This window comes from Camelina sativa, chromosome 14 (genome assembly GCF_030686135.1).
Source record: "Camelina sativa cultivar CO46 ecotype springtype chromosome 14, ASM3068613v1".
NCBI classification, from domain to species: domain Eukaryota; kingdom Viridiplantae; phylum Streptophyta; class Magnoliopsida; order Brassicales; family Brassicaceae; genus Camelina; species Camelina sativa.
In genome coordinates, this window is record NC_141893.1 from 6,966,786 (window position 1) to 6,992,879 (window position 26,094).

Below are 26,094 nucleotides of genomic sequence, written 5' to 3' on the forward strand. Positions count from 1 at the left end.
TGTGGGGAAGGAAATCTGATAAGTGATAAATGTCAAAACGTTTCTTACAAAATGTGAATAATCAACAAGATTCAAGACTAAGGGATTTGCTAAATGTGATCAAAGTAAGAAAGAACATTGGTAAACATGGATTGTCAGAGATTTGCTGCTCAAAATGCAGTAAAGAGAACAAAACTTGAAGATGATTTTAGTAATCAATTTTCTGTTGATTTTGGCCTTTTGCTCCGCTTCTTAAACAAGCCTTTATCATTAAGTGTTTTACGTTTCAGTTTCCTCCGGTCTTTGACCTTGTCTTCGAATCCATCATCTAGCATCTTCATCATTGCCACCCTTTTGGCTTTTGACACCTGCAGATTCAGTTTTTGAAGTTTGGATCAGTAGAACATGCTAGGCTATAACAACCAGCAAACAACTGATTTTACTTTTCTTATATACCCGGATGAACTATATAACCTAGGCATAATGGCGAGGTAGCTGGTATGACTCAGTATCTGACCAGACTGAGCCAAGGATAAAAAACAAGAACATTGATGTATTACACAGAGAATCTTACCTTAGTGACTTCTAAACTGTCTGTGATTTTTTTGTAGCTGTACTCTTCCATTTTTTTTCCAACTTCCGCTTCTATTCCATGGAGAAGTTTCACATCGGTCTGCAAAAGGATATGCAAGGGTTAGGTTGTAAGCCCAACCATGTTTGATGTGGTTCTATGATTGACTACTTTACCTGAGTGATAAAGCTTATAGCCAGTCCTCCTCTACCAGCTCTAGCTGTACGCCCAACACGATGAACATAATCCCTCGGATATCTGATGTGAGCCAAATGTAGAATTAGAATATCAGTTAAACTTGAAAAGCACAGTGAATTTAAAGAAAAAGGAAATCATCACCAAAAAGGTACCTCGGAATGTCATAATTGATGACAAGGTCAACAGTAGGAATGTCCAATCCACGGCTGGCAACATCAGTCGCAAGCAAAATCGGTACTTTCCCAGACTTGAATCTACTTAATGCAGATAGTCGCACAGACTGAGAATTCAGAGAATGCATAGCTGCATTTTCCACTTCAAGCTCTTCGAGCATAAGACTTAACCTTTGACATGTTCTAAAACACCAAAACAAAGTCTAATCAGTAACTGCAAATGGGATCACCGGCTAGATAAATGACTTTTTATATAAAGCTATGAGTATCAGACCTGCAAGTGGAGACAAAAATCATAGCTGATCGAATGCCTTTGTCTTCCATTTGCGAAAGAATGTGCACAAGATACAATTCTTTAGCATCTTTGTCTTCGTAAATGTACTGCTGCGTAAGAGTGTCAACAGTCTTCAACCCTTCATAGGCTTCATAGAAATAAGCTTTGTTTGAGGAATGTTCGAGCAATGTCTGTAAGTTACTAGTCATCGTAGCAGAGAACAACAAAGTTTGTCTAGTTTTCGGAAGACACTGAAAGATCACCCGCAACTCGTCTTGGAAACCAACATCAAGAACTCTATCCGCCTCGTCCAGCACTAAGAACTAATCAAACACAACAACACTAAGTAAAGCTAAGAAGAATCAACTAAAAAAAAAAGCAAGCTACGTACTTTGATAGCTCAAAAGTTGTGTTTTTTACCTTGGTTCTAGAGAAAACAGGAGGAACATCAGGATTGTTTTCAAGCAAAACCTTAATTCTCCCGGGGGTGGTAATGACGATATGAGGTCGTGAAACCAAGCTCCTCGTTTGGGTCAACATATCCATTCCTCCAACAATCACAGAGCAACGCAAATTCAAACACGAGCCTAAAGCCTTGAACTGCTCAGCGAGCTGAAACGCCAGCTCTCTAGTCGGCGTCACCACAAGAGCGTAGACTCCATAAGGATCTTCAGCGAAGCGGTGAAGTATCGGAAGAGCAAACGCCGCCGTTTTACCACTACCAGTCTGAGCAAGACCTAAGACGTCCCGCCCGGCCAATATCTTGGGCACGCAGTGAGTCTGAACTGGAGTTGGTTTACGCATGCCAAGCTCCTTGCACGTTTCCACTGCCCACTCAGCTAATCCTAGTCCTTCGAAATTAGCGGCGGATGTGGTGTCGGAACCAGGGTTAGGATTTGTGAATTTCTCAAACTGAGGAGCATTCTGGTCGGAATCAAGTTTCTGAGACTGGATTGGTTCTAAGGGTTTAGGGGTTTTGCGGGATTTAGCCATGATGGTGATACCACCTCCCTCCTCCGACGTTGGTTCCTCCATTCTCTTTGGATCAGAAGAAGAAAATTGATTCCAAGTTATCGCCGGAAATATGTTTAGCCGCCGTTCTCAGATTGTCCTCGACATGTAATATACACGCGTTAACTAGGGGAGTTCAAATCCGGTTTAGCCGAACCTAATTATAAAACCGCAACCCGAACGAACCGACTATTTTAGATATCCCAATTAATTTCGCGGTTTATTGAGCTATGCCAATTTGAAGATGTACTTTTTTTACTGTTTAATTTTTCTACACGGTTAATCATATTCATCATCGTACAAACAAAAAAGCAAGACAGGGAAATTAAAGAAAAAAAACACAGAAACCGCATAAACGAAAACGTTGAGATACAAATAGATGAAACCAAAGCTATAAAACGTTTAATCTTCATCATAGACGCTGTCTCATAAGATAATGCAACTTCCTGATTCCCTGCTGAGAGACAAAGAACCATCATAAAATATATCAATAATCAGATTTGTTTCCAATCACAAAATTAAAAATCCAACATTGACTGATAACCTCTTGGACTCTTCATAATAGCTTAGAGCTTGCTCGAACTTGAGCCAGATTGGACATGATTGTTCAAGATCAACGTGGTCAGGACCTCTCATATAAGCTTGGACAATGAATTGATTACTTCTCTGACTGCGTATCACATATACTTTGAATCAGATTGATATGTATGTTTTGACTAAGATTTGGTGTTTGGTGTTTGATATGTGTACCTTCCTTCATATTCGGATAACCAAACCAAATAGGCTACACCGAAGTACATTGAGAAAAATGGTTTGGTTAGATCGTCTGCTGAATCAACTCTGTATGCTCGGTATCCTAGCTCCCTTTATTCACAAAAAACACAGCCCCTTTTGGATTTGATATTTGCTCAAGACTTTATAATGTAACTATAGAGAAACCAAGTTCGGTCACAAACTTACGAATATAACCAGGAAGCGGTTGAGTAGTCCACTCCGAGTATTCCAACATGTTTCTTAGTACCATTCACAAACCGCATGCACACAGTATCAGCAACCGCACAAACAAGAGGCTGCTCAGTGAAATGGAACATATTTTATCAGTATAAGTACATATGAATAGTCCAAAAAGATACCCAATAAAAGTTGCCTCAGCAAGTGACCGTTCACAGATATGCACACTTACAACTCTAATTCCTTTCGTGCTGAAGTACTTTGAAACAATTATTTCTGCAACAGCCTGATGAAATGGAAAATATAGCATTGTTTTGACAGCAATATGGTGAAAACAGTGTCAGTTATTGTTCTCCGGAAAATATATGTCAAACTGCACAACTGAAAGACAGACAGTACCTTTAGTTCCCCTCGAGAAAGGTAAGGCCTCTTTTCACCATCTTGTGAAAAACGAACCTTTCCCCTTTCTTCTTTAGACTTTGTCCACTCTTTACATACTTCAGAATGATTCCACATATTTTCCATATCTTCAGGGGAAGCTCGACAGTCCCAGTATGTGAAATTGGTGTCTGTTCCACCAGAGGGTATATTCCAGTTCATATCAAAACTTAAAGGAGAATGATAGAAGTTCTCCAAATATGATAATGTAGCTAAAGCATTGGCACACTGCACCATGCTCCTAGTATTTCTAGAGATATTAATATGTTTGACATAGGTGCATGTGTATAAACGTGGACACATTGTCATATGATACATAATAAACAGAAAGAGGTAGAGATTACTTGAGCCTGCTGAAGCATGATTCGTAGGATGAAAGCTTGAAGGGCCAGCATCAACATGTTTTCTGCAACAACAGTTACCAAAGAGACTGAAGTATTAGCTTCCCTTCTCTCCGCTTCTTGGTGCAACTATCGTGTTATAAGTATGAACAAAAATAACAGTATGAAAGCACATGGCAACAAAAAACATTTTCCTTGCAACCATGCATAAAATATGACTTAAGAAACTAGGTAAAAGGGGAATCGGAGAACAGAAAAAAAAACCTTGAAGGGAGACTTTCTTTCACTGCAAGGTATCGTTTCCAATATGGTAATGTCGACTTGTGAGTCGCCTTTTTTGTCCCACCATTATATGCTCTGACAACAAACTCTTCACTTCTCTGGCTGCACATGGGAATTTGTGGTAAAAAAACTTACGTAACTCCAGAAGGAATTTAAAGTTTGTTGTCATTGAAATTGTAAAGCTATCAATGTCAACATGGGACGAGATATCATACTTATTCTGATAGTCTGTTAACCATTTCAGGTAAGCTGCACCAAAATATACATTTATAAAGGGCTTGTGAAGAAGATCTGGATTGTCATCCACATTATATGCCTGATAGCCTTGCCCTCTGCAGTAAAGTTAAGACCAAAACCGGAACATTAGATTTTATAAATTCAAGATCTATTTGAAAAGGAGAGAAACTAGAGATCGTTTTGTACCCAGCCAACCACGCTGCTGTCTTTTCGAAAACTTGTAAAATCCCTAGGCCAGTTTCTTTGGTCTTTTTGCTGTACCGCATAATAAGAGGCTTGCGGTCACTTTCAAGCTCAGCAATTGCGCATATCATTTCCTGCAGAGGAAGAGGGAGATGCAAACTTTGAAATACGAAAGGCATATATGAGTTCAATAAGTACTAGTTTTCTAAAGAACTGCCCACTTTGAAAATACTTCAGAATCATGATTACAGCAGACCAACAATCGAACATGAAACTCTCAATGATAGGTGAAAAAGAAGCATACCGGATCCAATATGGAATCAAAATGCCTCCGGACAGTAATATCAGCAACAGCCTGCAAAGGTAAGGGGTTGATCAATAGGTAGGCAGAAAGAAAGCTCTAAATATCTTTAACAATATCCTCACATCAATGTTTAGAATCAAATGAAAACCATCTGCCAAACACACAAATATTTTAGAATGTGACTATACCTTCATCTCGGTCTGTGTTAGATAAGGTTGTCCATCAGGATCCCTAGAGAGGTGAACCTTCTGCCCTTTAGTCTCTCCAACATCAATCCATTCAGCACTCACTGCAGGATCCATCCACATTTCTTCTAAATCCTCTGGCTCAACACAATCATTCCAGAACATGAAACTGTTGGCCATTCTTGCATTGCTATACGACCTTTCCATTGGCATCTATCCGAAATTACAACAACAACAACAAAAGGAGAATTGTCACAGAGGCAATCAGAGATTTTACAATGACAAATCACAACTAGCTAATGGAAAGAGAAGAACTCAAGCCACATAAACACGATCTAAATAAGTTCGCCAAATCTAAGAAGAAATACGAAAACGAATCAACCAATCCCGAAGAACTCATTCAGAAAATTATAATCGGTAAACTCGGTAGTAGCATGTCAATACATTGCTCAACAAAACGGATCCTAACAAACTAACACAACGAGAAATTTCGTGCGTATGAGAGACCTTGCCGAAGGCATAAGCGCGAAGGCCCGAGAACGTCGAACGATAGGAACAGAGGAAGAAACAAGGTTTCTCGGGCGAATCCTTAGAGAAGAAGAAGAAGAAGATGAAGATTCAGGTTCAGGTTCAAATTAATCTATGGAGAATTCTAGAGATACAGAGAAAGCGACGGTACGCCATTTTTGACGGGAGAGCCAGAAAGGAGCACGGAGAGGAGTGTGAGACGAACAGCGCAATGCCACGTGGCCTATTCGGAGAAGCTGGCCTCAGCTCAGCTCAGCTCGTCGTCGTTTTTAACAGTAATCCCAATTTTAGAGGGGAGAGCCAGCTGGATCTGCCACCTGTCATACTTGCCATTTTTGTCCGACGTGGCAAAACTTAAACGTCGTTTTTATTAGTAGGGGCTTTCCCCCCAGTAAACTACAAAAGATACGTCAACATTGTTCAAATATGACCAGTTGGCCCACCAAATCATGGGCCTAAGACGTTGATCCGCTACACGCGGCTTTGTAATTTTTCCTCCGTGAGATCTCGTCCCTTAATTCTCATCGGAAAAGTAGTTACGGTAGTGGCGCGCCGCATCGGAACATTGTCATCGTCTCTGCGGAGTCGTAAAAGCATATAGTAGTATATTTTTAACATGAGAATATTCTTCAAAGAAGACTAATAACAGTGTGCAATTGCAACTCGACGAGCATTTTCTTGGAGACTTCAGGTTCCTTTATTGTTTTGACTATTCAGCTACACTCAAAAGAAGGCGGAAGGTTTTAGGTTTTTTTTTGGCGGCGAGCGACATCTCTGGTTAGCAATGGCCTTCTCTTCTCTACTCAGATCTGCCGCCACTTCTGCCGCCGCTCCTCGTGTCGAGCTTTATCCATCGTCTTCATACGATCATTCTCAGGTATAAAACGTGTTGCGTTTTTTTTTTGTTCTCTCGGATTTTGGTTTTATTTGATTTGTTTCAGCTTACGTTTAGCTTTGATCTGCTTCAATTTTGTATTTCCGTGTCGCCTGGAGTTTTTCATGGATTTTGTTGGAGGTGTTGTCTTCTTGTATATGGTTATGATTTCAATTTCTCAATGAGAAGTAAACTCGGGGTTATGGTTATCTTTTATAGTCGTTGGCCCTGTGTTATCTGATGAACTCTAATCGATGATAGACACTTAGACAGCATTGAGTTTTTATACGTTTCGAGAGTCTCAGTGGGTTTATATCTTTTTGTATCAAATGGTCAGGGCACTTCAAGTCTTGGATTCAGTCACAACCTGACCTCGTCCAGATTTTCTGGTGCTGCAGTTTCAGCTGGGTCAGCTTCATCTTTACTGTTCAGTGACCAACTCTGTACTACATGTAAATTACGATGCTTTCTTTGCATCTGTTAAGTTTTTTTTATAAATGTTCAAATGTACAGAAAAAGCAATGCTAGACGGGTACAACCTATCAAGGCCACTGCAACGGCAGCACCTCCTGCTGTTCAAAGTACGAAGAAAATTTATTTATTTTCTTAACTGCTGTGTTTGGTGCTGCGTTCTTACAGCTAATTTTGATTTTATTGACTTATATAGGGTCAAGGAGCAGCGGAAAGACAAAGGTCGGGATCAATGGTATGTTCTTTTTTATCTGTTGTTGGATTCATTTTGAGATCATTAGATAGTGTATGCTTTCGTTCCTTCTGATCTGCTTCTAGCCCCTCGCCAATTCAGTTCTTACCGATGCTTGTATTTATTATGTACGGAACAGGTTTTGGTCGAATTGGAAGGCTGGTCCTCCGCATCGCAACCTTTAGGGATGATATTGAGGTTGTAGCTGTCAATGATCCATTCATTGACGCCAAGTACATGGTAAGGATGATTACTGTCTTATCTACAAGTAGTTGCAACTTTCTGTGCGGTTTGATCTTACTAGTTTGTATTGTATTTTTAGCCAGATTTTTTGTATAACTGCTGCTTATAGTCTTTTACCCATTCAGTGTATCTTATTCAGTAACTTTTTTAGTTTAAGGAAATCGTATTAAGAGGCATTTGATACTTGTATATCAACTAACTGCAAATCTTCTCCCCCTTCTTATGCAGGCTTACATGTTTAAGTATGATTCTACTCATGGAAATTACAAAGGAACCATCAATGTAATTGATGATTCTACTTTGGAGATCAATGGAAAACAGGTCAAAGTTGTCAGCAATAGGTATTGATTGCCTCAAACTGTTGACTCATCTATATCTGTGTAGACATGGACTAGTTATGAATCAGTTTTCATGTTTTTCCTATTGATAGAGTAAAAAGCTTATCATTTTAGTGCCTGACATCTTTCTGGTTCTTTCTCAGAGACCCAGCTGAAATCCCGTGGGAAGATCTTGGAGCTGAGTATGTTGTTGAGTCTTCAGGGGTATTCACCACTGTTGGAAAAGCATCAGCACATTTGAAGGTTTGCACTTCCATCTGAACGCACTTATTGATCGACTAGTTTTACTGGATCTAACATTGAATACAGGCTTTATATTAATTCGAACAATTATCTACTAAAATTGCCATCGGTTTGCTTGACCTTTCATTGCCTGTGCAGGGTGGTGCCAAGAAAGTCATCATTTCTGCCCCTTCCGCGGACGCGCCCATGTTTGTTGTTGGAGTAAACGAGAAGACATACCAACCAAACATGGATATAGTCTCCAATGCAAGCTGTACCACCAATTGTCTGGCACCTCTTGCCAAGGTTTGTACATATTGTTTTTGTCCTGTATATAACTTGTATTGAAGAACCTCATTAAGGTCAAATAAAATTGTCTGGCCCTGAAGAACTTGTATATGGCAGGTGGTGCATGAGGAATTTGGTATTCTTGAAGGCTTGATGACAACAGTCCACGCAACCACAGGTCTTTTATTCTTCTATATATCATTGTATATCATTGACCTGACGAGACTAAATTATGTGTTTTGTTCATGTTTGCTTTTGTAAAATCAGCTACTCAGAAAACTGTGGACGGCCCATCAATGAAGGACTGGAGAGGAGGCCGAGGCGCCAGTCAAAACATCATTCCTAGCTCAACCGGTGCTGCAAAGGTATACAAAATCATATGGTTCTATATGAACATCACATCTGGAATCATATTTAAGTCATGGCTTGCTTAACTTGTCTCAATAGGCTGTAGGTAAGGTCCTTCCAGAACTCAATGGAAAACTAACGGGAATGGCGTTCCGTGTTCCAACAGCAAATGTTTCTGTTGTGGATTTAACTTGTCGACTTGAGAAGGATGCATCGTATGAAGACGTTAAGGCAGCCATAAAGTATTCCTCCCAAAACTCTGTTCAACCAATTCCCGTATCATTCTCTTTACATGAATAAACCATGGAACTTGTAATATAACCCTCTCACGATTTTGATTTAAAAAATCTCTTAACAGGTTTGCATCAGAAGGACCACTTAGGGGCATTCTTGGGTATACAGAAGAAGATGTCGTCTCTAACGATTTTTTAGGAGATTCAAGGTATTTCACTCTTAAATCTTGAAACCGATCATTCAAAACCTAGTTTTGGTCCTCAAATGTTGTGGTCATTGTCAAAATTAGGTCAAGTATCTTTGATGCAAATGCTGGGATTGGGTTAAGCAAGTCCTTCATGAAACTTGTCTCCTGGTATGACAACGAATGGGGTTACAGGTAAATAGTTTGTCCTCTTGCATTTCTTTACCATCACATTGCCATTTGACTATATACCCCAAGACTAAAATAAATGTGGGTGTTGTAATGTTACAGCAACCGAGTCCTCGACCTGATAGAGCACATGGCGTTAGTTGCAGCCAGCCGCTAAAGTCTGAACCATGCTTCTTTCTTAGAGAAGCCAAAGAGTTCCTCCTTATTCGATTCATTAGGTAACCTAGCTTCTTGGTTTTGGTTGTTGTTGGGGTTTGAATATTGAACCATACGATTTTAATAATCCGGGAAAGGTTTTTTTTTTGTTGTATTAAGAAACATTGTTCGCGAGTGATCCCTGTTGAGTGTTGAGAGAAAGATGTACCGTTTTTATACAGCTAGCCTACTAAGTAGAAAGATTGGTCTCCAAGTTTGGAATCTTCCGGTTATATGATTTTTTGGTTGGCGGCAATGTCTATGTTGAAAGATAATTGTCGAGATGATTTATTCGAAAGTGTGACAGTGAGCCATCCATGACTACACTACACAAAGATTAGGTAAGCGAGTTTATTGATTAACCTTCTTGTACCTAATAATATATGATGAAATAGTGACATCACATCCACTTCAAGGCAAAATTATCTGATAATCGTCTCAAATTGATTAATTGATATGCAAAGAAAAAAACATAATGACAGAATTATAGGATTTATGTTGTTAATAGTAACACGACGTTACATCAGAAAGAAAAGAAAAAAAAAACCGCACTCGGAGAAAATGGTGGCATAAAAGAAGATAAAACAAAAGGCATAAGGGGACAAAAGCTTTTTGCAATCGTGGGAAACCACTTTGATCGCAACAAATGTGCACAAAATAATATACATTACTTAATCATTTTGACGTGGCCGTCTAGAAAACCTTTTAGAAGAGATGAAGGAAAGCGTAATGTATAAAGAACTGGGGACTCCCTTGATCATGTTGTTATTTTGGACCACGCCTTTTTGCATCACTAGTGAGCAATGACCACCTACTTCGTCAAACTCTATAACAACATACGAATACTTCTTTTAATTCGTTTTTACCAATTATGTGCACATTTTAAACAAACACACAAGACAAAAGATATTTTCGTGTATACCTAAGCAAAAAATATCATTTGTAATAATATACCAATTCAACCCAGAATTTTCTAATTGAAGTATGTTTGTAATTACTAATATTGACTAAGTAGGATAGGAATAGGATCTATATTTTTCGGCGTTATTGTTTATATTCATTCTAACAAGAAATCCAATTTTTTGTTTACTGTAAAGCAAAAGTCTTATTATTATAAATTATTAGCAGACAAAAAAAAAACTATTATTTGTGTTTTGACATCCTTTTTTCTATTAATATAAAAATATATTAGCATGTCACAGAGAAAACAGAGAGTTAGTGTATGACTCGTAATGCTTTTATAACTCCTCCTCTCCTGCCTATCTATCTACATACATAGGCTTCATCATACAAAAGCAAGCAAGTATTTGTTTGTTTTTTCTTCTCTCTTGCAAACTTCCCCCAACGTCCCCCAAGAACAAGAAGATACACCTTTTTCGATAGCGATCGGAGAATGACGACGGAGCATATAGTCCGAACGGCAGACGAATACAATGTCGAGCTTTTACCTAGCGACCACGATGCGCCGCCGCTTCAGTCGTCTTGGCGTCTCAGCCTCGACGCTTTTCAACTCCCTTCTTCACCCTCCTCCACCGGCCGTCACGACGGTGTCACTCGCTTCTCTCGCTATTTCCGTACTCCAAGTCAGTCTCTTTCTTCCTTCTTCCTGTTTTTTTTTTTTTTTTTTTTGTATTCGTGATCTGCACTCAGTCCGTTCATATAAACGTATACATGATCATGGAACAAGACTTCTGATTGGAACTTCATCAGAAAAGTGATTATGCAGTTCAGAAAATGAACTGAAATCGAAAAATACAGATCAGAAAATGAACTGAAATCGCTTCAAGTAGTTTAATTTTTAAGTCTTCTGAAAAAATCTAGAGTTAGTGTGTATGACCTTTTTTTGGTCTAAAGCCCTTTCTAATTGATTTGATTTGGTGGACTATTAAATCTTTTGTTGATTCAAGCTTTCGATGGAATCTTAAGGCTTCTCTTTCGGAATTTGTATATGGCTGATGATCCCTTCTTTATTTTAAAAATGATATGGATGCTGAATCTGATTGTCTATCAAATTGTTATAACTTGAAACAGGGCTTTTAACCCTCTTATTTGTTGTCTTCATTATGCAGGAAAGGAACGTAGAGTCTCTGAATATTACAAGAAGCAAGAGAGGCTCCTTGAGGGTTTCAATGAGATGGAGACTATCCACGAAACTGGTTTTGCATCTGGTGCTCCAACTGAGGTCTGGCTGCTCTTTATCTAGTTTTTTGGTATGTCTCTTTGAGATTTCTTCCTTTAGTCCTTTCATGAATCCTTCATCTTTTTGGTTTCCACAGGAAGAAATGAAGAAGCTTGCAAAGAGTGAGAGACTGGCAGTTCACATCTCCAACGCAACAAATTTGGTGCTTTTTGTGGCTAAAGTTTATGCCTCTATGGAGAGTAGATCCATGGCTGTGATTGCTTCAACCTTGGACTCTCTCTTGGATCTCTTGTCTGGTTTTATTCTCTGGTTTACAGCTAATGCCATGAGGAAACCAAACCAGTTTCACTATCCAATCGGAAAGCGCCGGATGCAACCTGTGGTATGCTTCTGTCTTCTCTGTTTGTTTAGTTTTGTTCTGACTCCTACGAACACTTACTTGTCTCCCAAGAAACATATATATAATTCTAGCCAAGCCTGGTCACAAAAATTGTGTTTATGTGAAAGACTCGAAATGATAGTGTATATACCCTTTTAATTAACAGGGGATCATTGTTTTTGCTTCCGTGATGGCAACTCTTGGACTGCAAGTTTTACTAGAGTCAGGAAGACAACTAGTTGCTAAGGTACATCACATGTTTTCTCTGGTCACTGCTTTCATCGGCTATTTGATCTATTTAACTAATTTCTATTTTTGTTACAGAGTGGTATACATATGAATAGCACAGAGGAGAAATGGATGATCGGGATCATGGTCTCTGTCACCATCGTGAAGTTTCTACTCATGATTTATTGTAGAGGATTTCAGAACGAAATCGTTAGGGCCTATGCTCAGGATCACCTCTTTGACGTCGTTACCAATTCAATCGGCTTAGCAACAGCTGTCTTGGCCGTCAAATTCTACTGGTGGATTGATCCCTCTGGTGCTATACTTGTATGTATTCAGTTGCTCTTGTAGTCATATCAAATCTCAACTTTGGAATCTAAAATCAAGAAGTGTTCTAGAGAAAATTAATGGTTCTTTCTCTCTTTATATGGTTGCAGATAGCTTTGTACACCATAGCAACATGGGCAAGAACCGTACTAGAGAACGTCCATTCGCTGATAGGACGCTCTGCGCCGCCAGATTTCTTGGCGAAACTGACATTCTTGATATGGAACCATCACGAACAAATCAAGCATATTGACACAGTAAGGGCTTACACTTTTGGGACACACTATTTCGTGGAAGTAGACATTGTTTTGCCAGAGGACATGAGACTACAAGAGGCTCACAACATCGGAGAGACTCTTCAGGAGAAGCTAGAGCAGCTCGCTGAAGTGGAACGAGCTTTTGTCCACATAGACTTCGAGTTCACTCATCGTCCTGAACACAAGTGTAATTAGATATTGAAGTAAAATTCTTGGACTTGTAGTACTAGTGTTAGTTTCTTAGTTTATGTACTCTTCGTATCGTTTTGTCTATATGTATGTGGCAATCGAATGAATGAAGTCCAACGCTGTTTAGTTACTCCAATTTGCGAGTAAAAAATGTGTGTAGTACTTGGACGTTGTGCCGTCTTTGTATATGAGATGCACTTTTGTGTGGTTTTTTGGTAAGTTGGACTGCACGACGTTTGAAGCTAATAGACAACAACAACAACATTAATTTCCGTTTCTGTTTTAAACACTAAACTAACTAAACACAAAAATAAAGATTAAAAAAAGATCATAATAAAATAATGAGTTTTAAATCAAAAACCACTCAAAAAAAAAAAAAATAAATAAATAAAGAGCTTTTGATTTTATCTATCTTCCAACAAAAGTTCCGTGCTTCATTGCTCTTCTCCACAAGACAATTTCTCTGGCTCAGAATCTTCGCCATGAAAATGTAAAGAAGAAACCCAAAGAGACGAGCTTCTCAAAAACCACGCAAGCAGCTATGGCTTTTCTTCTTACTAATCTATCATCTCCCTCAATCCATCTTCAAACCGGAAAATACCCAAACCTTAAACCCATTTTCAGTCAATCTCTATCGTCGTCTTCTTCAATTAGCTACGAGTTTGAGGAAGATAACCTCTCCACACTCTCTCTTTCTAGCATCCAGTCTCCTCCTCTTAAAGATGCCCAGGTTAAGACAAGACACGCCTCTCAAGACAAGCATAATAACCACGACAAAGATGAATTCTACATCAATCTTGGTGTCGCTGTCCGTACACTTCGTGAAGATTTGCCTTTGCTCTTCACCAGAGACCTCAATTACGACATCTACAGGTATTACTCTTCATATTTGAATGATACGAGATGAAAGAAAGAATCTTTATCTTCTGGGTACAAAAAAGGAGCCTCCTTTGATCTCTGCTTTGTGACTGTTTGTTTATATACAGGGATGATATAACACTTGTGGATCCAATGAACACGTTCACTGGGATTGAGAACTACAAATTGATCTTCTGGGCCCTCAGATTTCATGGGAAGATATTGTTCAGGGATATCTCACTTGAGATCTTCAGGGTATGGCAACCGTCAGAGAACATGATCCTCATCAGGTGGAATCTCAAGGGTGTGCCTAGAGTTCCATGGGAAGCTAAAGGAGAGTTTCAAGGCACTTCTCGATATAAACTTGATCGTAATGGCAAAATCTATGAGCATAAAGTTGATAACTTGGCCTTCAATTTCCCTCATCAGCTCAAACCTGCAGCTTCGGTTTTGGATTTGGTGACTGCTTCCCCTGCAAGTAGTCCCAATCCTACCTTCTTTCTCGGTCCTGTGGACTCTTATTCGTCTTCATGGGTTAACTTTTACCAAGCAGTGAGACGGACAATGGAGACAGAGGATGTGTTTGTCACAGACAGTTTACTCACATGCTCATAGTGGAAGTAGAGTTGCCATACACACACTCAAGGGCACACATCTCAGGTGTATATAGTTTATACATTAAAGGTTTTTTATATTTATGAGTAGATCTGGTTTGACTTAATTCTTGGGAAAACCTAGAACTGTTATGTTGTTCCAGAAGCTTTATACAACGTTATCAATACATTGGAGTTTTGTCTTTATGATCATGTGAAACTGTAATATTACTCAGTGTGATTAAGCACACAGAAAAAACAACACACCTAATCAAGACACCTATTTAACAATCACCATTAGCCTTGAGTTTTCTTAATATTCGGCTAGAGTCCATGTTGATGTTGTATCTCCCTGCAATTTCCGAGTAAGAATGAACAAAATCAGTTCAACCGAGAAAGCAAAATAGAAAACAAGTTTCAGCTACATGAACATATGTAATATACCTTTAGACTGGTGAGGCATGCCGTGACTTTTGTAGAATTCTACTTAAAGAGGGAGCTTATCCAAGGGTTTCAAGACTGCAACGTTGCTGTGACCTGGATTCATGTACTTCTCATAAGTGACCCTCAGTTTTCCTGTTTTAGCAGCTTTGTGAAACCTCAAGATCATGTCAGAAGAATCCCTGTGATAAGAAAATTGTGTAAGACTAGGAAAACAATGTAATTAGTCTAAGGAGTTATTAAAAAGATGTTTACTTACTTCATCTGAGAGACATTGTAGTGGGTATGCTTGTTTAGGAGCGGGGTCCAAACTGGAGTCATATGCAAAGTGCATCGGGCAACATAAATGGCTGATGCACATAGCAATGACGGCTTATACTTCAAAGCTTCGTATTCAACCAAGCACAGCTCGATAAGGTAGAAGGCAAGTTGTTCAAGCTGATAAAGAAAAATAATACCATTCAATGTCCACCTAATCAGACAGATTAATTTCATAGCTTCTATAGCATTCAAATAGAAGTTTTGTGTGTACCTTCTTATTTGATTGAGCAGCTTTTAGGAACCTCAACATGAAAACGTAGGGGGTGGGTGCATTCAAACGGAACTTTAACTGTTTAAGCATAATTCTCTCCTGAAAAGAAAACGACCAAAGATTGTTAAAATGAATATAGAGAAGTTGATTTTAAACAGAGTTCACTAATTACCATTCCCAAGATTTGTTGTCTGGTGTATGATTCTGCTGAGATGCTAATCAAGTCTTTGATCTGCACATGAACATGGGCCGGTTACAAAATTATAAGTTTGAAACCATAGGAGATTAAGAAGAGGTTTTAGCTTTCAGGATAAAATGTCACATACCCTGGGATGCCAATAGTCCTCGTATTTAGACGCCAATAAGAGTGCAGTAAGACCAATCAATTGCATCTCGTTCTTCCGTATAGGAACTTGGGAAAGGTAACGGTCTAATAAGTTCATTGTGAGGTAGAGTGTCTCATGCATTAGATCAAATTTGAAATGAACCTGCAAAACAAATAGGCAGTACTGAGATTTAAAGGATTCTACATGGAGAAGAAAAACTTTAAGTAGGGACAATATCTAGTTGAAATGGAAACGGAAAAATCCATGAACTCACTTCGATAAGCCAATTGATCAAAATTCCACGTGTAACTGGACTAACTTCTGCATGAGCTGACAAGTAGTATCCCAAAGCTGGACTTAATGCCTGAAACAACATTTCACGTTAAGCACTTCGAAAGCTAAAATTCAAATTCAAAATTATAAGGAAAAATGAAAAAGCGAATATAAGGAAAGCGAAATTGTGTATGTGGAGTAAGAAGTGAATTACCTCTGCAATCCAATAGAACTGATATATGTCATCCACGTATTCCGCAACTTCCAGCTGATTGGATTCATCATCAATGTTGGGAAGCTTTTCTGGCAGTGCAGTATCACCATTTTTCTCATCAAACTGCAAAAAAAGTTACCAAATTAGTAATAATGGAGACAAAAAAAGTCACAATGAACCAACATCTAGTGGAATTATGAACCTTTGATCCTGTCACTAGTAGAGATGTGAAAGACTTTCTACGTTTTGATTTTGGCTTTGCTTTAACATCCAACACTTTTGTTGTTGGGTCTTTGTTTTCACTAGAAGAACTCTGTCCCTGAGTATCTTCTTTGAGACATTCTGTTTCAACCTTTTTCGGAAGTGACAGTGTTGGGACAACTTCATCAGAAGAAGGAACTGAAGAAATTCTACCAACTGGGGGCTTCTTAAGAGAACTACGGTTTTGTAGCGACGTCTTTACTGTTTTCTGGATCTTGAGTAAGAGAGAAAGTTGTCACATATATACTAAACAAAAAAACCTCAATATGACTGTAACTATTGCCAGATAAATGATCAGAAGCAAGAGAATAAAAGTGAAAGAAGACTGATTTAGTAGTTCAATGATGATGGCCAAGGCCCAAATTATTTGAGAGATACCCCTTGTATACAAAGATAAGAAAGAGAACGCGGTATATACCTTGATAGATTTCCTTACGAGATGGACACTGCTCAGCTGTGAGACGCCTTTGTTACTGGCTTTACTAGCTGTAACAATGCAACCTCACTAATATCAGATACTGAGTCAATCGAGTTACAACTTTAACATATACATTTTCATCACACATAAGAAGTTTAGAAGAGGAATCCATGATACCTGGACCCTGACCCAATTGTTTCGAATTCAAGCTTGAGACATTGTACTGCGCCAAGAAAATAAGAATAAATCAGAATCAAAGACAGCAAGTAGAGACATGTACAATTACTTAAAATATCCTAAATAATTAGCCTCACGAGTTGTTGTACAACCAGCTAACTATAAGAAAAATATATGTCAAGTAGATTGACTTTTGACTTAAGAACGAGCTAACCTTTTTCATGCTCTTCTCTACGAGGCTTGTTCTCTTTAAAGTTGGTAAGGATTTTCTGCAAGAAGAAATCAGTCAAGGAAGTTAACCAGTAAAATATGTAGAATCATTCTCAGCAGATATTAAGGAAAAGGTCCGAATGAACAACAGGTCACTTGATGAGAGCTTCGACAACTTGATAGGTAATGTAGGGAATAAACAAGATATCTAGTCTAGAAGGGGATATTCTATTAGGCATGAGATCAAATGTACCTTGTTCCACCAGCCGTTGATCCAAGGCTCAGGGTTTTGCTTTTGATGAATTTCTGACCTAAAATATGAATTATATCATCGGAAGTTTAGATAAATGGTACAGATCAACTAAAGCCATAAACATGAAAACAATCATAACATTTAGGAACTCACCTATCTTAATAGGGTTATTGTTTCCAAGTTCGGTTGTTCTTTTACTCTCAGGCTCCTATATCAGGGGAAAAAAAAATAAGATAAGGTTTTACAGAATATTGATGGAAATAGCGATCAAGATGCTTTAAGACACAACGTTTGTGATAACTGCTGCAGGTCATATGCAAGTCATATGCATCTAGTGATAGTACTTTGCAAGTATACAACATAAATATACTTTGCCAATACGGTTGCTATACCTTGGTAGACTTTTTCACTGAAAGATCATTAACTCTGGTTGAAACAACTGAAATCCTACACATAGAAAGGTCAATTTGCGCAGCTCATCAACTCATTGTCAAAGATCATATAGTTCATACATGAAACTCTGCAGATTCGTTCTGTAAAAGCTCATTGACTGAGATTACTAATCCTAAGTAGTGATGTAACGCTATTGTAGGTATGCTAGCAAAAGCTAGCTATTACTTCATACCTTTGCAAATTTCCACATTTGACACCCTTCCATTTCCTGCATTATTGCATGTTAAATGGAATAGTCTTAAAGCAGAACACAAATCAGTACAATAAAAACTAACTACACAAAATCAGTTTGAATAAGAAATGAAAACCATGGGAAATTTATCAATGTTTTCCATAAGAGATCACAAAAAGAAACCCTTAGAGTTAAGAAAATTACATGGTACTACTGCCAGAATTCCCGCCAAGGTTACTTAAATCAGCCAACGCTTTTCTTCTGACTTTAGTATATTCCTCTGAAAAGGAGACAAAAATTTGAGTTAACTTTTACATCCCAAAATTGTAAAGGAAAATACTCTCTGCGATAACCTTACCAGAATTTTCATTATTGCTTTTGCCCTTGTCTACGATTCTCGAAATGCCCTTCTTTTCAATCAAAACAAAAAAATGCACATACATGTGAATTAACTGCATAAACATCCCACACTTGGAGGAACTCAGAGAGAGGGAAAGGGATAAACCTTCATATTGTTTACGTTAGAAGCTGCTACACCGCTAATTGTAATAGACTTTCTCCTAAACAATGTAAAAGCACAAGATTAATAATTTCTTGAGATTCGTAAACTAAAGTCTACTTCTTAATGGTCAAGCCATATTCATCACAAACCTCAAAGGAATACGAGTCTTCTGTGAAATCCCTCTGCAGCAATAGCAAAAATTAATTCAGATGAACAAATAACAATAGTACTGGAAGATGAATGCAAGAGATACACTTACACTGTACCGGCTGGATCAGTTTTCTGATTATCGGAGAAGATTTTGAAACTCCTAGTGCTCACTGTTTCAGATTTAAACATTTAGAACTGAATTATTTTGTTTAAGAATGAAAAAGATTCACCAAGTAACAGTTTCCCTTACCTCGATTTCCAAGTATATCATCTCTACTAAGCCTTGGTGCCTGCAATAGTAAGTGAAATAAGAAATCTCAGGCTTTGTAAGTTTTCGATTTGTAATACTATGTACACCAGATAACCAAATCTGAGATGAAAATCACATGAAACTAATCTTGTAACTTCCCCATACCGTCTACCAAACTGATAAAAGAAGCAGAAGAACAAGCCAAATCTCTTCTGTATACGAGAAATTAAAGATTCGATAAAACCTAATCGCGCTTTGGAATTTACGACAAAACAGCTCAATGGTAATCGAATGAAAACAGGAACAGGCCCTCGAATCTCGATCTCAAAACTCATCTGCGATGAACGTGTAATAACCCTAACTCAGTTTTCAAATTCAAAATCTTGGGGAAGTTAGGGTTTACCTTCGCGAACGCCATTCTCCTTAAATCTCCAGATCTTCTGCTTTCTTCTTCCCCCAGAAACTCTCTCAATCGCAAGAGAGTTCTACCGTTGCAAATTGCAAATTTCCGGAATCAGCGACGCCGCTTCTCTGATATTTGAAATTGAGCTTATGAAATTTACGATTTAGCCCTCTTCAGTTTATACTTATTCACTGTTTTGTTTGGGCTAAACTTGTTTAACCCGTGCCCACTTGAATCCAATTTTTATGCCCATCAATCTATTTGCATAAATAAAAAGACTTGCTATATTTCCATTTTGTTTGTCGAGGTTTTATCGATTGTGCAAGTGCAACAAAGAAAGAAACCATGCATTACATACAAAGTTCAAAAGAAAAAGCTTATGTTATGTGTATAAATATAAAATAATGTATAGAAAACGTAACTTCTGTATACTTTAGTATTAGTAAATTAATAAGTTAACTTCCAATTGTTGTTTTTTTTTTTTTAGCTTTAAGACATTTGATATTTGGCAACATCAGCTACTTTGAAAATACAATAGTCGCTGTTGCCTGTGGGGAGATGTATTTTGCCGACTGCCGACAAACAAATATAATGCGTATTGCTCCGACAAGATTGAAATATTTATTAAGGTGTAGTTGCACCCAAAATGAAGTCAGAGACCTACAAAGTTCAGAAAAAAAAAAAAAAGAAAAATCCGAGTCAAGTAAAGTACCTGTCATAATATCTGCAAATGATGAGAAGAAAAAGAAGAGAGTTCATCATTTTTTACCTTGATTTTTTTCGGTTACTTGCCTGGATAATACACCCCATTGATTCTAATCACGATAAGGCGTGAGGTCCATTTGGAACTGTTGTTTCCCTTTTGAGACACTCTGCAAAGATGTCATAACTGCCAAAGGTTACAACAAATTGATAAACACACAGTAAATCTATGGATGATGTAAATGGCGTACCGCGATTGCAATGAGCTCTTCTAGCAGTTCTTCTAGATGACGCAGAGGCTAAAACGGGAAGCAAAAAAAAGATGATCAAGAATGCGAATAGATATGGTTTGAAAAAAAAGTATAACTCACCCATTGTGTTGGACCATCAACTGGTGCACTTAAAGGATCATCATGCACCTAATTCACCAGAATAGTAGCCAAGTTTCATAACAAAATTGGAACAAAGATATAAAGGTGACACAAGATACAACCAACTTGCAAAGACAATTCGATACCTCCATGAAAATTCCATCGACACCAACAGCTACAGCGGTTCTTGCTATGCATGGTATTAATTCGCGAAGGCCTCCACTAGCAACACCCCCACCATCTAACTATATAAACAAGGTATATTTGAGCTTAGACCATTTCTGATTTATCTTTGAAATTCTAAGCACTTCCCAATTACTAAGAGCATTGTTGGCTCTAATTTTCATACCTTCTTGCCTGCTGGTTGTTGTAATGAATGAGTTATATCAGCAACCTGAAGCCAACAATTATAAACTGTATTATAAGAATGGCAAACATCACAATATAACGTCAATACTAAGATATAAACTCCCGGTACAAGAAAAAGAACGAGAAGCAAGATTAACTTACAACGGGACAATCAGCTTCCCTCATCCATTCCAAATTTCGTGGATCAACTATTAAATCATCTGAGGAACAAAATCCAATGTAAAAAGGAGGTACTCAGTGTCTTTTCATAAAAGCGGCAAATATTAATCTTTCAATTCTATTAAAACAGAGAACAGTTAACTTACTGTATCCAAACATGGTTCCTCTTTCACAAACCATCACATTTGGATTCCCTGCGAGTCTAACCTTCTCGGCCGAGTTTCTCATGACCTTAAATTGGATTACATGAATTCAGTCACTACAATATACCAGGAAACAAAAGTTTGACCAGATCAAAACACGACGGAAAAGATAACTCACAGAGTGACCACAAAATTGTCCCTTCTTTATATTGATAATTTTCCCAGTTTGGGCTGCCGCGACCAGAAGATCTGTCTGGAGATATTGTTAATAGTTAGATGAAAAATTGAAAGCTAAAATGAACTGAAGAAAACATATGTTAGAAACCTGCCTGGCGACATAAGAATGCGGGTATCTGAATTATATCTGCAACCTTGCCCACCGCTTCACACTAATTAATAGAAAATAAACTAAGCATCAGAAAGGAACAAAGATTTTTCGAATTTTGATTCTCTGACGTGACTAAAACTCAATATACCTGGCTCGATTCATGAACGTCAGTAACAATTGGTAGATCATATGCTACTTTCACCTTCTCAAGAATCTGTTAAGAGAACCAGAAAAGTTACTATCTTACATTACTATACTTGTGCAGAAATTACAGACTAATAATGAAGACACATCGTGACTAGTTTTTGTTAGTGTGATTGGTTGCATTATAGCTCCTAGCCAGGAGCTACTACTAATTGCTGGTGTCAGCTCACAGTGAAAGATTTTAAAAGACCTAATAAATTTAAGATACTTTTAGCATTGACACACTTGAATGATTTCAAATGCGCAATGTTAACAGCACCGGACAGAGGATCATCCATACTTGCAACTCAAATAAGAGGGAATGAATTACCTTCAGACCCTCAGCCATGCCAGGACCTCGGAATGACTTTGATGAAGTTCTGTTAGCTTTATCAAAACTTGACTTAAAAACCAGAGGCAACCCAAGCCTACAGCGTTCACAAACAACAACAACATGCATAAGTAATCACACACTACTCAATAACCTAAAAATGCTCATGTGATGAGAGGATCAAGGTCTCAACTATGACCCAATCCCTATATGTGGATCAACATTTGAACATACTTCCCCCCTAAATCAATTGTTTTATTAGTTCCTCACACAGGATCTCTGGAGAAAAAAACGAGAAAATAGCTTCAGTAGTGATGGTGGTTACACATACTTTGTGGCAATATCTTTAATGCTTTTAGCCATTCGAAGAACATGTTCTTCAGATTCTATCACATTTGGACCAGCCAACAAGAAGAACGGCTTAGCAACCTACAAAGAGTCAAAATATGAATCCACCAGCAAACAAAAAGTAAGAAAAATAAATAACACTCGGGATTGTGAATATATAACACTCAACCTTGAGCTGATTGTACAACAGTGACGATGAATCCGCCATTTTTTTTTTTTTTTTATCGTAGAGAAACAAAAACCTAAATTTTTCAAAGAAAAATCCAAATTCAGAACCTAAAATTCACGAAGAACTTAAAACAATATTTCCACATTGATCTACAAAAGAAGAGTTTAGGAACCTGACCTTTTTGATCTCGAAGCTGTAGTGAGACTGAGATGCCAAATTAGAAAATTGGTCGATAACGTAATGTTCGGATACACAAACAGTACAATCCCTGGCGTGGATAGATCATTGATTCGATTCGGTTTACAAAACCAAATTTGATTTGATTTGATTCGGTTTAATATCTTCGATTCCGGTTTTATCTATTTCACCCACTTCTATTTTCATTTTTGTCGTTTTTCGCTCCTAAAACCTTCCTTCACCAACCTCATCACTAAACCCTAGCTCACCACCCTCACTGTTCATTTCCCCTCTAATCTCTCAACGCAAGCGACGCCATTATTAGGGATTCGAAAGATGTCAGGAGGAGGAGGATTCGAAGATGGATTCTCAGCTGAGAGGCTATTCTCACAGGGATACTCATACACCTACGACGATGTGATTTTCCTACCTCACTACATCGACTTCTCCACGGACGCCGTCTCTCTATCCACGCGCCTCAGCAAGCGCGTCCCACTCTCGATCCCATGCGTCGCTTCCCCGATGGACACTGTTTCTGAATCCCACATGGCTGCTGCTATGGCTGCTCTTGGTGGAATCGGAATCGTTCACTATAACTGCGACATCGACTCTCAAGCTTCCGTCATCCGTCACGCCAAGTCGCTCCAGGTTCCGATTGCGTCCGATGCTGTTTTCAAATGCCCAGAGCATCAGATTGGTTCTGTTGATGATTTTGGCCCTTCTTCCTTCGTCTTTGTCTCCCAGGCAGGTATAAAGTTAACTACTTTATTCGTCTCTTCCAATTTCAATATAGTGGTCAATAAGTAGATTACTGAATACTATTGTGAAATAGTTTTCACTAAACGACATTTTTGTTGTTGTTTGATTTGATTCAGGAACATTGACACCGAAATTGTTGGGTTATGTCTCGAAATCTGAGTGGTCGAGTTTGAAAGATGACCAGAAGGAGATGAAGATATATGACTATATGCGGAGTTGTGAGAGTAATGATTACAGTGTGCCGTGGGATATTGATCTTGATAAGATCGAGGCAGTTTTGGAAGATAAGCAGAAAGGATTTGTGGTTCTTGAGAAGGAAGGTGAGACAGTGAACGTAGTGACAAAAGACGATGTGGAGAGGGTTAAAGGATATCCCAAGTTAGGGTCAGGAACTGTTGGTGCAGACAATAAATGGATGGTTGGTGCAGCTATAGGGACAAGGGATTCAGACAAGGAGAGGCTAGAGCACTTGGTGAAAGCTGGAGCTAACGTTGTGGTGTTGGATAGTTCGCAAGGGAACTCTATTTACCAGATTGAAATGATTAAGTATGTGAAGAATATGTATCCAGAGTTGGATGTGATTGGTGGGAATGTGGTGACTATGTATCAGGCTGAGAACTTGATTAAAGCAGGAGTTGATGGGTTGAGAGTTGGTATGGGTTCTGGATCTATATGCACAACACAAGAGGTTTGTGCCGTTGGACGTGGACAGGTAAATGGATAAGCTTTTCATATTTGAAATAGAGTGCTAAGTTGATTCTATGAATTACACCTTATAAAGTTGGGTTCTTTATTTAGGCTACTGCTGTGTACAAAGTCTCTACAGTTGCTGCTCAGCACGGTGTACCTGTCATTGCAGATGGTGGTATCTCAAACTCAGGTCACATTGTGAAGGCTCTAGTTCTTGGAGCATCAACTGTGATGATGGGAAGCTTCTTAGCTGGAAGCACCGAGGCTCCTGGAGCTTATGAATATCGGGTAATTGAACACAACTTCCTACTTTGAATAATGATTTAAACCAACTACCATGTTCCTCAATGATTTTGCTTTGGTTGGTCTGTTTTTGTGTTAATTATATAGAACGGTAGGAGAGTGAAGAAATACAGAGGTATGGGTTCATTAGAAGCGATGACCAAAGGAAGCGACCAGAGATACTTGGGAGATACCACGAAACTCAAGATCGCACAAGGAGTAGTTGGAGCAGTTGCAGATAAAGGCTCGGTATTGAAGTTTATACCTTACACAATGCATGCCGTGAAGCAAGGTTTCCAAGATCTTGGTGCTTCCTCTTTGCAGTCTGCGCACGAGCTATTGAGAGATAATGTCCTTAGACTCGAGGTATGTCGTTAATTCTACTCCTTGGAAAACTAGCTTAATCTGCTATTTACGCTGTTTTGATGTGTATTTAACTTTTATGGTTTTGATGTTGTTAATAGGCTCGTACTGGTGCAGCACAGATAGAAGGTGGAATTCATGGACTGGTTTCTTATGAAAAGAAATCGTTTTAACTTTCCCTACTTTACTTTCCTCAACAATAAGGACTCGGCTCAGTTGATATTCGTGTAATCTTGTTATAGTTGAATCGTGTTTCGTAATGCTATTTCATATCCCCAGATCAACCATATGGGATTGTGGAACTTCAACAAATAAGACTTCTGGTGGACGAAGTAAAATTTGTATTATGGCCGTTTTATTTCATCAATATATGGTGGTCCAGTTGAATTATGGCTTAATGGACTTGAGTACAAATTTTTTTTGGGCAAATGTCATGAAAACCACTTTCTCCTAAAGTATTGTCACAAAAACCCACTTTCCACTCATGGTATATTTTCCCAAGTTTTTTGCTTATGTGTCTACTTTCCTTTTACATTTTTGCCCTTACTAACAACTTACCTCTCTTTCTCTCCTTCTTTTCTCTCTTTTTCTCTTCTTTTTTGTTGTTAACACTTTAACAAAGTAAAATATATTTCTTTGTTATCATAAAATAAATTTTCTATTTATTTATATAAAATATGTTATGATTATATATTTTCTACATTTTAAGATACATATTGCTATATTTTTTATGAATTTTTAGATTATACAGTATCCATCAGTCGTTGAACATTTGTTCAATTATAAGTGGATAATCAATTGTAGTATTGTTAATAGATAGTTACTTGTGTTTATTCATACAAAATATACATACATAAATTTGGTTAGATCTTTATCCATAGCATATTATCCATAACACAACATAGACCAAATAAGTACAAAACCCTTTAATTCTAAATTTTAAATCCTAGAACATAAACCCTTGAACCTAAAACCAAAACTATTCACTTTAAAAAAAAAACAAAGTTTAGTGGATAGAAAAACTGTGGATAGGTCTCCATGGATTTACAAAGCATATCTAGACATTAAGCTGAAGAATAGCAGTTGAATGGTGGTTATGGATGTGATCATGTGGATATTTTTTTGTGGATACCAATGTAGACAGACCAAATAATCATCATACAACATCCACACAATTAAATCCATAGACACCATGAGCTCCTTGCTTCATATTTTGTGTTGGTCCAGAAACATATACACTC

At 38.1% G+C, this 26,094-nt stretch overlaps 8 protein-coding genes across 14 annotated transcripts; 4 read left to right on the forward strand and 4 right to left on the reverse strand.

The window, feature by feature from the left end:
* Positions 1 to 2,344, reverse strand: LOC104740313 (DEAD-box ATP-dependent RNA helicase 36). The gene is made up of 6 exons (XM_010460862.3): positions 1,616 to 2,344; positions 1,196 to 1,518; positions 901 to 1,104; positions 727 to 808; positions 554 to 652; positions 1 to 347 (listed from the first exon to the last, which is right to left on the reverse strand). The coding sequence occupies exons 1-6, from the start codon at positions 2,228 to 2,230 to the stop codon at positions 195 to 197; spliced, it is 1,476 nt and encodes a 491-aa protein (XP_010459164.2). The 5' UTR covers positions 2,231 to 2,344; the 3' UTR covers positions 1 to 194.
* A 99-nt stretch (positions 2,345 to 2,443) lies between these two features.
* Positions 2,444 to 5,917, reverse strand: LOC104740314 (uncharacterized). 2 transcript variants are annotated; one of them, XM_010460865.3, is made up of 13 exons: positions 5,635 to 5,917; positions 5,131 to 5,340; positions 4,943 to 4,993; positions 4,642 to 4,772; positions 4,434 to 4,550; positions 4,201 to 4,320; positions 3,940 to 4,001; positions 3,557 to 3,726; positions 3,390 to 3,443; positions 3,167 to 3,276; positions 2,957 to 3,070; positions 2,751 to 2,876; positions 2,444 to 2,660 (listed from the first exon to the last, which is right to left on the reverse strand). In XM_010460865.3, the coding sequence occupies exons 2-13, from the start codon at positions 5,338 to 5,340 to the stop codon at positions 2,633 to 2,635; spliced, it is 1,293 nt and encodes a 430-aa protein (XP_010459167.2). In that variant the 5' UTR covers positions 5,635 to 5,917; the 3' UTR covers positions 2,444 to 2,632. The 2 variants fall into 2 exon arrangements, with proteins under 2 accessions (XP_010459167.2, XP_010459166.2); XM_010460864.3 differs by having other exon boundaries at positions 2,444 to 2,663.
* Positions 5,918 to 6,055: 138 nt separating this feature from the next.
* Positions 6,056 to 9,729, forward strand: LOC104740315 (glyceraldehyde-3-phosphate dehydrogenase GAPCP2, chloroplastic). Of its 2 annotated transcripts, none has more exons than XM_010460866.3 (14): positions 6,056 to 6,532; positions 6,867 to 6,955; positions 7,043 to 7,110; positions 7,197 to 7,235; positions 7,372 to 7,472; positions 7,704 to 7,816; positions 7,957 to 8,056; positions 8,195 to 8,341; positions 8,441 to 8,501; positions 8,591 to 8,688; positions 8,771 to 8,913; positions 9,030 to 9,113; positions 9,195 to 9,284; positions 9,381 to 9,729. In XM_010460866.3, exons 1-14 carry the CDS (start codon positions 6,440 to 6,442, stop codon positions 9,433 to 9,435), a joined length of 1,281 nt encoding a protein of 426 aa, XP_010459168.1. In that variant the 5' UTR covers positions 6,056 to 6,439; the 3' UTR covers positions 9,436 to 9,729. The 2 variants fall into 2 exon arrangements, with proteins under 2 accessions (XP_010459168.1, XP_010459169.1); XM_010460867.3 differs by having other exon boundaries at positions 6,867 to 6,937.
* Positions 9,730 to 10,457: 728 nt separating this feature from the next.
* On the forward strand, positions 10,458 to 13,266 carry LOC104740316 (metal tolerance protein 10). Its single transcript, XM_087486538.1, has 6 exons — positions 10,458 to 11,056; positions 11,543 to 11,655; positions 11,750 to 11,995; positions 12,159 to 12,239; positions 12,317 to 12,547; positions 12,658 to 13,266. Exons 1-6 carry the CDS (start codon positions 10,867 to 10,869, stop codon positions 12,997 to 12,999), a joined length of 1,203 nt encoding a protein of 400 aa, XP_087342664.1. The 5' UTR covers positions 10,458 to 10,866; the 3' UTR covers positions 13,000 to 13,266.
* Positions 13,267 to 13,305: 39 nt separating this feature from the next.
* LOC104740317 (uncharacterized) lies at positions 13,306 to 14,649 on the forward strand. Its single transcript, XM_010460869.3, has 2 exons — positions 13,306 to 13,866; positions 13,980 to 14,649. The coding sequence occupies exons 1-2, from the start codon at positions 13,535 to 13,537 to the stop codon at positions 14,464 to 14,466; spliced, it is 819 nt and encodes a 272-aa protein (XP_010459171.2). The 5' UTR covers positions 13,306 to 13,534; the 3' UTR covers positions 14,467 to 14,649.
* On the reverse strand, positions 14,528 to 19,637 carry LOC104740318 (putative cyclin-B3-1). Of its 3 annotated transcripts, none has more exons than XM_010460870.3 (23): positions 19,480 to 19,637; positions 19,077 to 19,116; positions 18,936 to 18,996; positions 18,826 to 18,858; positions 18,680 to 18,734; positions 18,533 to 18,584; positions 18,379 to 18,454; positions 18,175 to 18,210; positions 17,942 to 17,996; positions 17,703 to 17,757; positions 17,550 to 17,607; positions 17,301 to 17,355; positions 17,087 to 17,132; positions 16,910 to 16,977; positions 16,433 to 16,705; positions 16,231 to 16,353; positions 16,018 to 16,107; positions 15,744 to 15,905; positions 15,590 to 15,649; positions 15,418 to 15,516; positions 15,145 to 15,323; positions 14,889 to 15,067; positions 14,528 to 14,796 (listed from the first exon to the last, which is right to left on the reverse strand). In XM_010460870.3, the coding sequence occupies exons 1-22, from the start codon at positions 19,492 to 19,494 to the stop codon at positions 14,932 to 14,934; spliced, it is 1,827 nt and encodes a 608-aa protein (XP_010459172.2). In that variant the 5' UTR covers positions 19,495 to 19,637; the 3' UTR covers positions 14,528 to 14,796; positions 14,889 to 14,931. The 3 variants fall into 3 exon arrangements, with proteins under 3 accessions (XP_010459172.2, XP_010459175.2, XP_010459174.2); XM_010460873.3 differs by having other exon boundaries at positions 14,659 to 14,796; positions 16,433 to 16,699; positions 19,480 to 19,630; XM_010460872.3 differs by having other exon boundaries at positions 14,659 to 14,796; positions 18,533 to 18,581; positions 19,480 to 19,619.
* A 108-nt stretch (positions 19,638 to 19,745) lies between these two features.
* On the reverse strand, positions 19,746 to 22,834 carry LOC104740320 (2-dehydro-3-deoxyphosphooctonate aldolase 2). 3 transcript variants are annotated; one of them, XM_010460876.3, is made up of 15 exons: positions 22,760 to 22,834; positions 22,583 to 22,655; positions 22,397 to 22,494; positions 22,066 to 22,162; positions 21,700 to 21,765; positions 21,553 to 21,612; positions 21,402 to 21,476; positions 21,227 to 21,311; positions 21,063 to 21,121; positions 20,902 to 20,946; positions 20,699 to 20,797; positions 20,553 to 20,600; positions 20,433 to 20,480; positions 20,249 to 20,351; positions 19,746 to 20,139 (listed from the first exon to the last, which is right to left on the reverse strand). In XM_010460876.3, the coding sequence occupies exons 2-14, from the start codon at positions 22,619 to 22,621 to the stop codon at positions 20,295 to 20,297; spliced, it is 876 nt and encodes a 291-aa protein (XP_010459178.1). In that variant the 5' UTR covers positions 22,622 to 22,655; positions 22,760 to 22,834; the 3' UTR covers positions 19,746 to 20,139; positions 20,249 to 20,294. The 3 variants fall into 3 exon arrangements, with proteins under 3 accessions (XP_010459178.1, XP_087342665.1, XP_087342666.1); XM_087486539.1 differs by having other exon boundaries at positions 21,402 to 21,472; positions 21,549 to 21,612; XM_087486540.1 differs by lacking the exon at positions 22,760 to 22,834 and having other exon boundaries at positions 21,402 to 21,472; positions 21,549 to 21,612; positions 22,583 to 22,745.
* Positions 22,807 to 25,251, forward strand: LOC104775408 (inosine-5'-monophosphate dehydrogenase 2). Its single transcript, XM_010460878.3, has 5 exons — positions 22,807 to 23,507; positions 23,635 to 24,230; positions 24,317 to 24,496; positions 24,599 to 24,856; positions 24,955 to 25,251. Exons 1-5 carry the CDS (start codon positions 23,096 to 23,098, stop codon positions 25,024 to 25,026), a joined length of 1,518 nt encoding a protein of 505 aa, XP_010459180.1. The 5' UTR covers positions 22,807 to 23,095; the 3' UTR covers positions 25,027 to 25,251.
* The last annotated feature ends 843 nt before the right edge of the window (positions 25,252 to 26,094 follow it).

Excerpts from the sequence above, each read along its gene's own strand:
- LOC104740313 (XM_010460862.3), bottom strand. The coding sequence starts at position 2,230 with ATGGAGGAACCAACGTCGGAGGAGGGAGGTGGTATCACCATCATGGCT. Across the intron at positions 653-726 it reads CTATAAGCTTTATCACTCAG|ACCGATGTGAAACTTCTCCA; the intron begins GTAAAGTAGTCA and ends ATCCTTTTGCAG. Across the intron at positions 348-553 it reads ACAGTTTAGAAGTCACTAAG|GTGTCAAAAGCCAAAAGGGT; the intron begins GTAAGATTCTCT and ends CTGAATCTGCAG.
- LOC104740316 (XM_087486538.1), top strand. The coding sequence starts at position 10,867 with ATGACGACGGAGCATATAGTCCGAACGGCAGACGAATACAATGTCGAG. Across the intron at positions 11,656-11,749 it reads CATCTGGTGCTCCAACTGAG|GAAGAAATGAAGAAGCTTGC; the intron begins GTCTGGCTGCTC and ends TGGTTTCCACAG. Across the intron at positions 12,548-12,657 it reads ATCCCTCTGGTGCTATACTT|ATAGCTTTGTACACCATAGC; the intron begins GTATGTATTCAG and ends ATATGGTTGCAG.
- LOC104740314 (XM_010460864.3), bottom strand. The coding sequence starts at position 5,340 with ATGCCAATGGAAAGGTCGTATAGCAATGCAAGAATGGCCAACAGTTTC. Across the intron at positions 4,321-4,433 it reads TTAACAGACTATCAGAATAA|CCAGAGAAGTGAAGAGTTTG; the intron begins GTATGATATCTC and ends TCCCATGTGCAG. Across the intron at positions 3,071-3,166 it reads ACCGCTTCCTGGTTATATTC|GGAGCTAGGATACCGAGCAT; the intron begins GTAAGTTTGTGA and ends TTGTGAATAAAG.
- LOC104740317 (XM_010460869.3), top strand. The coding sequence starts at position 13,535 with ATGGCTTTTCTTCTTACTAATCTATCATCTCCCTCAATCCATCTTCAA. Across the intron at positions 13,867-13,979 it reads CTCAATTACGACATCTACAG|GGATGATATAACACTTGTGG; the intron begins GTATTACTCTTC and ends GTTTATATACAG.
- LOC104740315 (XM_010460866.3), top strand. The coding sequence starts at position 6,440 with ATGGCCTTCTCTTCTCTACTCAGATCTGCCGCCACTTCTGCCGCCGCT. Across the intron at positions 8,342-8,440 it reads GTCTGGCACCTCTTGCCAAG|GTGGTGCATGAGGAATTTGG; the intron begins GTTTGTACATAT and ends TGTATATGGCAG. Across the intron at positions 8,502-8,590 it reads AACAGTCCACGCAACCACAG|CTACTCAGAAAACTGTGGAC; the intron begins GTCTTTTATTCT and ends TTGTAAAATCAG.
- LOC104775408 (XM_010460878.3), top strand. The coding sequence starts at position 23,096 with ATGTCAGGAGGAGGAGGATTCGAAGATGGATTCTCAGCTGAGAGGCTA. Across the intron at positions 23,508-23,634 it reads CGTCTTTGTCTCCCAGGCAG|GAACATTGACACCGAAATTG; the intron begins GTATAAAGTTAA and ends GATTTGATTCAG. Across the intron at positions 24,231-24,316 it reads GTGCCGTTGGACGTGGACAG|GCTACTGCTGTGTACAAAGT; the intron begins GTAAATGGATAA and ends TTCTTTATTTAG.
- LOC104740318 (XM_010460870.3), bottom strand. Across the intron at positions 18,859-18,935 it reads ACTGATCCAGCCGGTACAGT|AGGGATTTCACAGAAGACTC; the intron begins GTAAGTGTATCT and ends CTATTGCTGCAG. Across the intron at positions 17,356-17,549 it reads TCAACGGCTGGTGGAACAAG|AAAATCCTTACCAACTTTAA; the intron begins GTACATTTGATC and ends TTCTTCTTGCAG.
- LOC104740320 (XM_010460876.3), bottom strand. The coding sequence starts at position 22,621 with ATGGCGGATTCATCGTCACTGTTGTACAATCAGCTCAAG. Across the intron at positions 21,312-21,401 it reads GACAATTTTGTGGTCACTCT|GTCATGAGAAACTCGGCCGA; the intron begins GTGAGTTATCTT and ends ATCCAATTTAAG. Across the intron at positions 21,122-21,226 it reads AGGAACCATGTTTGGATACA|ATGATTTAATAGTTGATCCA; the intron begins GTAAGTTAACTG and ends TTTGTTCCTCAG.